We start from the raw sequence: 10,673 nt of genomic DNA, 5'->3' as shown, positions 1-10,673 counted from the left end.
GAAACCAACCACTACACATCAACTTTTCTAACGATTTTAATATGATATTAAAGTTTATTACACTAATAAATAAACATTTTACGTTTCATCGTAACACCATGTTCAACTCAACGCTTATGATGCATATGTATGTGAGGTCAGTGGCGAAACTTGAGCTAAATCATCAAAAATTCGAAATGACCGAAATCACATACTCAAAAATTTCATGTTGGCGATAAGGTTTGGGTCTAGTCCTAGTGTTTCAATTGTTAAGAAAGTTTTCATTTCTTTCCAATACTACCTTTGTTAACCGTGATGTCGTCTCCGAGTTGTCAAGTGACCAAGGCAAATATAAAATGGGTATTGTATAGTTTGTTTCCAAAGAGAGAGGATATTTCAATAATTTTGTTTATATTTCAACTTTTTGGATAACTTTTAAACCCTTATATAAACTCAATCCCTCATATAAACAGAAGTTTTTTAATATATAAATATATATAACTTTTCTTTTAAAAAAATGTACCAAATGAAGGTCAAACCAGAAATTTTAGGTGGAGGGTTCGAATTAATTTCTATTTTTACATTTTTTTTGAACGACCAACTAAGTAACGCCGGGTACTCCATACACGGTTTTCATTGGCTAATGGTAGCCCGAGCCAGTCACGAGTCCGGACGAACGGACCCCATATCGGTCCACCTATTGGGATTGCCTAGATTAAAACCCGATCCCCACGCCTGCCAAATAGCAAGACAACGAGGAGCTGGTAAAACAGGGTGAGATCAGGACTCGAACTCTGGCAAGCTAGGGTCTTTCCTCATATCTCCCATATAAATTGGTGATAGTGAGGTTTGAACCCCTACCTCTCACTAGTAAAATAAGTACTCTATCATTGAGTCACATCCAATTTATCATCATTTTTTACATTCACAATCCAATGCAAGCTTACTATTTTTTTAACAACCAATGTATTAAGAACACAAAAACAATTAAAAATTTAGAAGAAGTAAACTAAATAAAGGTATGAACAACTATGTTAAAGATATACTGAAATTGAAATCTTAAACTTTTATAACAAAGCCAATCCTATTAAAAACGAAGCTTTTGGACCTAAGAGCTGAAGAAGTTCCGTGTACGACACGTTGAACCATACTCAAAAAATTCACAGCCTCTGGAGCCAGAAAACCAAATGTATCAAAAGCAAATGGGAGAAAGACATGTTGATTATCTAAACAAGCTTTCTCGTGTTTAACAACTTTGCCCGATTCAGCCTTCAACGCAGCCTGACCCACAACAAACTCATGGTCCCTGAGCCCAACAAGAGGAGACTCCTGAAAGAGCCATATAGGCATAATACTTTATTATTTCCTAATAAGGAAACAAAAACTTATAAAGTTAAAAAAAACCTTATATTAATATTCTGAATAATCTATCTATTCTAATAAAAGCCTGTAATTTTTGCCACTTATCAATACCATAGCCCCCTCATCTTTTTTTTCAACCAATTTTCATATATGGTCCTTATATTTTAAGTCCTTTCAATATATGACATTATAGTTATAGGTTTATTCCAACTAAATCCATTACTACATATAATAAGTATTCTTCATATGGATTGACAATAGACGATTAGTGAATTTTGAAGTGTTAATTAAAGTGTTTATTATGGTTTATATTCAAAATAATGAACAATAAACATTCGATTCATAATATGTGGAATGAGAACAATCGACTTGGACTAAATCCTGATAACGTCAGCGGCTAAGGCTTAGCCTTTAATACATAAAAATACATATGATTTTAAAACTAAAAGTTTTCGGGTTGACCCGAAACCTAGAATTTGTACTCAAGAACAAACCCGAATTACTTCGGTTCAGGTTCGGGTTAGTATTTTATTGGGTTCGAGTTTCTCGGGTCGGGTTAGTTTGGGTTCAGGTACGGGTTTTCTTGGGTTGAGTTTCATGTCACGGGTAAAAGTGATAGCCCTACTTTCAACGATTATAAATAATCATCACTACTTTCAGTTTATGCAACTTTAAATCTTCTAATATTCTTCTAACTCAGAATAATCACTATTATTTGAACATGGTTTTAATGTTAATATGTATTTTTCATTTTCCTGTCACTTACTTCATATGAAATAAACAAATCATTTTGTCATATTTAAATTTTTGGTTTTTATGTTGCTTGATTAAACATTTTTTTATTGTAAAATATAAAGTTAATTAAAAATTTGCCATACATAGAATGTTAATGACAACAAATTTATCATGATTAATCAATTTCAAATTTTAAAGATTCTAAGAATGATTATATCATCAAAGTTCAGGTATATAGTTTTTGGGATAATTATGTTTTTTTAATAAACAATGGCAGATATTCTCAAATAACATCATAGTAATTGATTAAAAGCTATGATATTTTATGTATATGAATATATTTTTTATTAGTATCATGGATTATCATTTATATAGAGTTGGTATGCACTTGAAGAACCTTTTTTTGTCACACGGATAGGGTTGTTCAAAAAGCTCGCAGCTCGTTGCTCGCTCGAAACTCGCTCGACAAAAGCTGGCTCGAAAAATCTCGATTCTAAATGAGCTTGACTCGATTCGGCTCGATTTTTTAACGAGCCGAGCTCGAGACAGGGTCAGCTCGGCTCGTGGCTCGGTCTTGGCTCGACTTGTTAGCTCGGCTCGTTTAGATTAAACCCCTAAATTTTAATATCTATATGTAATAATATCATACCAAGAAATAAATAAATAAAAATTATACAATATTATGTCACTCGATACCTAAAACCTTATAAAAGAATAACGAAAATAAAGCAAATAAATTTATAAATTCTCTAATTTATAAATTTTATATAATATGCATGTTAAAATTATATTTTTTGTACTTTATATATCAAAATTTGTAAAATATAAAATAAAAAAATATTAAATAAAAAATAAAAAATATTCAAAAATTTTAAAGGAGTACGGCTCGACGAGCTCGAGCTCGGCTCGAGCTTTATACAAGCCGAGCTCGAGCTCGATTTTTTAGCTCGATATAGAAAACGAGCCGAGCTCGAGCTAGCTCGATTAAGTTCGAGCTCGAGCTCGAGCACACTCTGGCTCGACTCGACTCGGCTCGTTTACAGCCCTACACACGGACAACTATATATGGCTATATCAAGAGTTATAAGCAGACTTATATGTTACTTTATTAAGAGTTACAAGCAAACATGAACTAAAGATTTTGTTTTTTGATAAACAATATATAAATGCTAATACAATCATAAATGTAATGTAAAAGAAAGTTTTTACCTATCTGTAACATATTTGTGTAATCTTAATTATGTAATTTCTGTAATTTTAATTTAATTGTAATTGTATTAATAACATATGATCAATTTGTAGACTGTATTTCACTTAATGATTAAAGTTTAAATTTTCAACAATTACCCGTGTAATGCATGGGCCTCAAACTAGTAAATAATAAAGTAATTACTATATAGGCTTTTTCTTTTTATTTTTGTTTTAGCGTGTTCTGACATGAAAAACGAGTTGGTTAAACACTATGAAGGATTGATAAAAAGAATTATGTTAAACGTACTCATCTTTTTATGATTTTTATATATGTTTTTTCACTAGTAAATCCATCACATCATTTTTTAATACTTAGATTAAATGTTAGTGATTTTAGTATACTTAGAGTTGATCATGTTAATTGTAATATAAATCCATATAAGTTAGATGTGGGGTAGATACTTATTTGATCTTATTATAATTTTTAATTCTATTAGTACTTAGAGGTGAAACCCCTAAGTAGAGGTGCACAAATCTGGTTTTTCAAATACCCAGGTTCGGGTATGAAACCGGGTTCGGGTTTGACCAGGTATTGAAAAATCGGGTATTAGCAAAACCCGCGTTGGGTTTGGGTTTGACAAAGTATTGGAAAATCGGGTATTAGCAAAACCCGCGTTGGGTTTGGGTTTGACAAAGTATTGGAAAATCGGGTATTGGCAAAACCCGGGTCGGGTTCGGGTTCATATATTGTCTCTAAAAACTATACCTTATGTATCGGGTTCGGGTCGGGTATATAACCGGATATTCTAAAACCGGGTATTTGAATATCTTATTTTCGGGTATTGAAAAAACCCTATTTTGGGTTTTCTGGCTTTTTTCGGGTATTTTTCGGATATGTATTAGATTTTTTTTAAGTAATTGCACATTTTAGAATTATTTTTCCGGTTATTTTTCGGGTAATATTGGGTATAGATCGGGTATTTGAAAAACCTGGTTCCGGGTATTTGTAAAACCCAGTTCGGGTATGGAACCGGTTCGGGTTTTCGGGTATTACCGGGTATAAATCAGGTTCGGTTTCGGCTACGAGTTTTGGTACTGAAATGCATACCATATCTGTACCCTACGGGTAGGTTCGGGTACGGGTATTAAAACCCCGGGTATAAAAGAAACCGGTTCCGGGTATTTTTATCGGGTCCGGTTCCGGATATTGGTTTTTTATATACACCAGCCCTTAAGTCACATGGATTTCAAGGGGCAACGCCCCCTTTTGCGGGGTCTGGGGGCAACACCCTTGGTAGCAGGGTCCAAGGGGCGGCAGACTCTAGAAGGGTTCAAAGGGCGGTAGAGTCTCTTGCTGAGATCGAGGTGTCAAGTCAGCTTGGATTTTTTTATTTTTGACATTAATTGCTTTATAAAAATGTATTAGAAATTTAATTTCATTACTTGATTCTAGTGTCTAAATGGAGCGCATATAATATATTTTGAATTTCAAAATACATGATAACGGCCAAAGGTACTTACCAAGACCTCTAAAGCTATAATAAACAGTTTCTTGATCATACAGCAAATTACTACTTCATCAAAAACACATAAAATCCTTTCTCTTTCTTGCTCTCAAAATTATAAGTTTTACCTTATCAATTCATATAGGATGATATGTTTGGCATCACTAAAAGATTAAAACTAAACCGATTGTTGTCGGTGATTTTTTAAACATAAGATGTGATACATTCACTTAAAAAAACAAATATTTATTTCAACCTATAGCTACAGTATTGAAATCACAAAGAGGATCTCAATCCACTTAAAATATACAAATATCTAGCAATATTTTATGTGTCTGATTTTGACATGCAACAGGTGTCCAATATACTGTAGTGTGCAGAGGAACCAGTCTACCTATGCTATTGCTAGACAGACTAGACCACACCTAACCCCAGTTAGATCTTAACCAAACCACACCCACTGGTTGAGTTTATTTAAACCAAAGGAATATGTGAAATCCAGCTGGCCTGAAACCAGTTTCATCTTCATCTCTCTCTCCCCATCATGTTTCAAGAAAAGTTTCACAACACTTTTTCTTGATCAATGGTGAAAAAACACAAGAGAAAAAACAGTAACATTTTCAACTAAAGTCAGTCACCATGTTTGGGTTTGGTTGTAACTGAAGATCAAATCTCTGTGTGTGTTTTAACCTTGTACTGTGTGTAAATCCCACCATGAAAAGACATGGAACCTCGGATCCCATGATGTGTGAAAACCTAGGTAAATCAATATTTAAAAACTCTTGTATGTCTTGTTTGGATATGGGCTTAGCTCACTTGATGTATTTACATACTAGTTTTTGTGTGTATTGAAGTATTGTATGTTTATCAATAGAAAAAAAAAGTTACATATTAACACTAAAGAGTGAGATCCGGTATAAATGAAATCTTACAAATAAACAGAATAGTTATTATTACTTTACAGTTAAAAAAAGAGTGATAATAATTATTCTATACTTTTTATACTAAGAAGTGTAGTGGCAATAGTCATTTTAATGTTAGTATAATTATTTTGTACAAAAAGTTTAGTGTGACAATAGTTATTTTAAAGTTAGGATAATTACTCTAATTATTGGTATGAAAGTCTTTCATGTTAAAAGTTATTTATACTTGATCCAACACACTTAATAATCATAATCATGATATTAGTAATAATAATAATAGAAACTCATTATATACGAGTTTAAATCGTTACAAGTTCAAGGTTATGTGGTATTTAATTGTAAATCTAAAAAAATATTATTAGAAAAGAATAATAATAATAATTTGGAAATGGATTTGTGAATTTTGTAGAAGAAAGCAGTGGTCAATTTCAATCAATGTTAATGGATGGTTTGGATGACGGTCAGATCTCCGAGAAGAAGCGTCGGTTAAGTGTGGATCAGGTGAAGGCATTGGAGAAGAACTTTGAGATGGAGAACAAACTCGAGCCGGAGCGGAAGGTGAAGCTGGCTCGAGAGCTTGGTCTCCAACCGCGACAAGTGGCGGTTTGGTTCCAAAACCGGCGTGCGCGGTGGAAGACCAAGCAACTTGAAAGAGACTATGATGTACTTAAGTCCAGCTTTGATTCGCTCAAACACAATTATGACTCACTCAAACATGACAATGAATCACTAGTTAAACAAGTACGTTGTTCCCGCTGGTAAATTATGCTTATATATATATTTTTGTTTTCTAATTACTAAACCGAAGGGTCATGATATGTGGATGAGATTAAATTTAATTAAAAAATAAATCAGGAGACAAAAGAAATATTGACAAAAGAAAGATTTTTGATGATTATACGAGTTTAATTGTTTAAATGTTATTTACATATGTGTAAAAAGTCGATTCGGTGTGTAAAAAATACTTTAATTGTTTTTACGTTACGTGCCCTTACATATGTGTAAAAAAAATTAAAAATAAATTTGTTACATTGAGTTCTTAAAACTGAAAATGGTTCTCAAAAGAAATCGATTCTTAAACTGAAAGCCATATGTTTAGTAAAATTGAACCGAATTTGAATAATGCTTTATTCAAATTAGGATAACTTAATTGCATTATATATATATAACTATTTTAGAAATGCTTTTTTATAAAATAGTTATGTTTTTTCCTTGTATAATGCAACTTTTATTTATTTATTTATTTATTTTTAAGTTATGCTTACAATTTTAAAATTATTATGTTTTATGTTACTACTTTTAATTTTCTAATTCTGTTTATTTGAATAACCTAAATTTGATTCAAATTCCAGTAAGTTAGTTGTATAGATTTATGATTAGAATTAGAGTGTGTTTTTGTAGTTAAAAAGTACACTAAATGAATAAAAGTTTATGTTTGCAGATTAAGGAGCTAAAATTGAAGCTGTACGGAGAACACGAACACACCGAAGATAAACCAAAATCGCCAGAAAACATGATTGAAACGGCATACATCCCGGATTTCAAAGACGGGTCATCCGACAGTGATTCAAGTGCGATCTTAAACGAAGACACAACAGCCGTGGCTACCAACATGTTGAAGTGCCAACAATTTACGGATTCTCAGAAAGCATACCAACCTCAGTTCGTGAAAGTTGAGGAACATGATTTCTTCAGTGGGGACGAGTCTTGCAATTTCTTCTCGGATGATCAGGCTCCGACGTTGCAATGGTATTGTCAGGATCAGTGGAACTTCACTGAGGAAAACTAGAATTGTCGGTTCATCGCCGGTTAATTAATCTCTGATCACCGATGGAAATAATTTTAAATAATGAAAAGTTGTAAATGTAAAACAAGTATGAAATCGGTGCGCATGAGGGATCGATGTATTTATAGAAGCTTAAGTTTCTCTTTTGGTTAAACCATTGAAGAAGAAAAGGCTTCAAGTAGAATGGAATGGATGAAACATCATGTAATTTTGGAAAATAATTTAAGTCTTTCAAATCTAGTTGCATTCAATAAATTGGATCGGATGTGAAGCATTGAATGGAATGACCAATTATGTGTCCGAGCGTCGGTGTTGTCCTTGTATTGGTATTGACCCAACACATTGGTCTTTTTCATGATTTTTGTTCTAATACATTTTTGTTATTTTCAATGGCACCCTTATCAAACTGATAAAGATGGTATGATATTCGGTTGATATTTTCACTTGTTTACCGTTTTTTTTTAAAACATACTTTTACTTAGAAGTTAATTTTGAAAAGTGTTGTAGGACTAATTATGCAAGTTTTATTAAATTTAGTTTTTAAATTATTGTTTTGAGTTTATACTCTGTTTAGTATGGAAATGAATTGGAGAGGGAATGAAATGGACGATGGATGAACTACCATTGGATAGGTCAAAACGCATAAATCGAGGTTAAGACGTATAAATGTAGGAAAAACACATAAATGGAGGTTAAAATGCATAAATAGATACCAAAACGCATAAATGGAGGTTAAAACGTTTTAACGCCCATTTAAGCATCTTGGCATCCATTCATGTGTTTTGACGTCCATTCATGTGTTTTGGCGGTGTATTTATGTGTGTTGACGTCCACTTATGAGTTTTAACATTCATTTATGCGTCACACTTTAGAAAACTCAATTAATAAATTTTGTTCAATAGAAACACTAGCGGGTTTACAACCAATTAATCTGACAAATTATCAAGACAATGTTTCCTTACTCGTCTTCCTTGTCTTGTGCTGTGCGTCCATGTTTTCATCGTCAATGTTTGAGCCACCAGCATGCAAGGGTTCCTAATATCATCTAAATTATTCAATTGAAAATATCATTGACATGCACAGGAACATTAACTCAATTGAATAGTGTTACCTTAATCCAGTTATATTTCAATATTTCATTAATCTTGTTTTTTTATAAATAATGATTTAATAAATCAAATAAACAAATGTTTTCGGTCAATTTTAACTTGATTTGTTGATGCACGAAATCTTTAATTAACAGAATTTTAAATTTGGGTGGTGGATCAAACACACACCCTTGATGTTGTCTAAGACTGAGGGGTGGGGGGCTTTAACGGGGGCGCTAGAGCCCCTCCGCTCGCGCCCCCATGCGCTAATACCACACCACCAGGGGCGCAGCGGGGCGCTAGAGGGAGGATAGAGGCAGGCGTGAGCTTGGTAGCTGGAGAAGAGAGAGAGGAAGGCTCCTAGATTTTAGCAAAAAGAGCCGTTGGGCTCATATTAAATTAAAAAAAATTATTTTCTTTATAAAATATACTCTATTTCACCCGTTTTAATACCAAAACTTCAAACCTTCACTCAAAATCAATTCATCTTCTCAACTTTTTTTTAAAAAAATGGCTGGAAATTGGTTCCCAAACCTTGATTCAGATTATCTTGACGACGATTCATTGAACACGTTTATGGTTTTCTCATCGCACCAACCGATGTTTTATTCGAACCCCGCAAGAATCATCCGGCTTTCAACCATCCAACACACAACTGTCTCCTAACTTTGTTGTTCCGGAGACACAAGAATAACAAAGTGAAGCTACGGGACCAAAAAGACGCGTCCACCGGAAAAACAAGTTGCAACGGACGGGTCGGAATCGGCTTCGACTCCGAGGACGAAACGGAAAACCACTCCGTGGTCATCGGATGAGAAGGAAGCCTTGTGTCGGGCTTGGATAGTCATTTCTGAGGATCGGCGTTGCGGTAATTGTTTTAACGTTTTTAAAAAAGATTTTTAATAAAAAAGTTAAATAAAAAAGTTAAATAGAAATCTAATTTATTTATTCATTTTGCAGCCGACTACCAACAGAGAAAGATTTTTTGGACAAAGGTTAGGGAGACGTTCCACATGCTCATTGGGAATACAAGGCGAAACGCCGATATGATTTCGGGTCGGTGGTCCGAAATCAGAAAATTTGTCGGCTTGTTTACTAATCTTTTCAACAGGAACAGCGATCGTATGAGACCAAGTGGCAGTGATGATTTGGCGGTTTACAATTTCACGGTCGAAGAGTGGAAGCAGGAGTGTTTGCAGAGGTATGGGATGGTGAAGACGTGGGACGATTTAAAGTTGTGGGACAGGTTGAAAAAGTGTTCCAAGTGGGTTGAGCTGGTGGCGCCGGACTTTGATGCGGAAGTAGGGCCGAAACGGACTAAAACTAGTTCGTCTGGAGCGTATAGCACTTCAACCGGGTCGGATTGCCGCGTTAGATTCGACCTAAACATTGCGGAGGAGGAAACGTCTTCACCACCGAGGAGGCGGCCATTGGGAAGGGACGCCAAGGGGAAAAAACCGGCTGAGGGGGAAGCCGTAAACATCGCCAATCTTGTTGAATCCCTCAATAAATTCAACAAAACCATGGAGGTGGTCTCTTATGACAAAAAGGAAAAAACTCGAATGAGAGATTTGGACTTTCTTACTAGAGACTTCAGTAACCTAAATCCGGTCGATCAAATGCTAATGGAAAAGCAAAAGGAACGTATCCGAAAGAGGTTGATCGAAGAAGACCAAGCCGAAGAATAAGAAGAATGTTTCTTTTTAGTACTTTAATTTTTATTTTATTTTTAGATATTAATGTGTTTTTTTATTAATGTGTGTTTTTTTTAATAATTTTGTGTTTTTTTAATAATACGTTGTTTGAATATATTTATAAAAAAAAATTTCGTTAGAGCCCCTGCTGGAGCCCCTCCACACCAAGGGCCAGGGGCTCCACCAGGGGCTCCAACACCCCCCTTATCCAGTTTCTCTCTCTACCACACGTCATAATATTATTGGTTCTTGGCTCTGCTGGAGCCCCACTAAAGCCCCCACACCCCTTAGTCTAAAGGGTCAAATCCATGAGTCGAGTCTACCCATTTGCAATATTTATGTTCATGACGACATAATAATAAAATTATGATAGTTGTTCAAAATGTTTAACGTAAATATTAAACAAATAG

At 34.3% G+C, this 10,673-nt stretch overlaps 1 protein-coding gene across 1 annotated transcript; it reads left to right on the top strand.

Annotated features, from left to right (window-relative positions):
* Window positions 1-5,283: 5,283 nt before the first annotated feature.
* Window positions 5,284-7,724, top strand: LOC143545563 (homeobox-leucine zipper protein ATHB-16-like). Its single transcript, XM_077037432.1, has 3 exons — window positions 5,284-5,532; window positions 6,105-6,436; window positions 7,137-7,724. Exons 1-3 carry the CDS (start codon window positions 5,487-5,489, stop codon window positions 7,482-7,484), a joined length of 726 nt encoding a protein of 241 aa, XP_076893547.1. The 5' UTR covers window positions 5,284-5,486; the 3' UTR covers window positions 7,485-7,724.
* The last annotated feature ends 2,949 nt before the right edge of the window (window positions 7,725-10,673 follow it).

The sequence above is a fragment of the Bidens hawaiensis genome, unplaced genomic scaffold, assembly GCF_021521415.1.
Source record: "Bidens hawaiensis isolate Kalapana, Puna unplaced genomic scaffold, B.hawaiensis_p1.1 tig00013980_1, whole genome shotgun sequence".
Taxonomy (NCBI): Eukaryota; Viridiplantae; Streptophyta; class Magnoliopsida; order Asterales; family Asteraceae; genus Bidens; species Bidens hawaiensis.
Note: the sequence above shows the minus strand (reverse complement) of the source record. Positions and strands in the feature narration are given on the sequence as shown.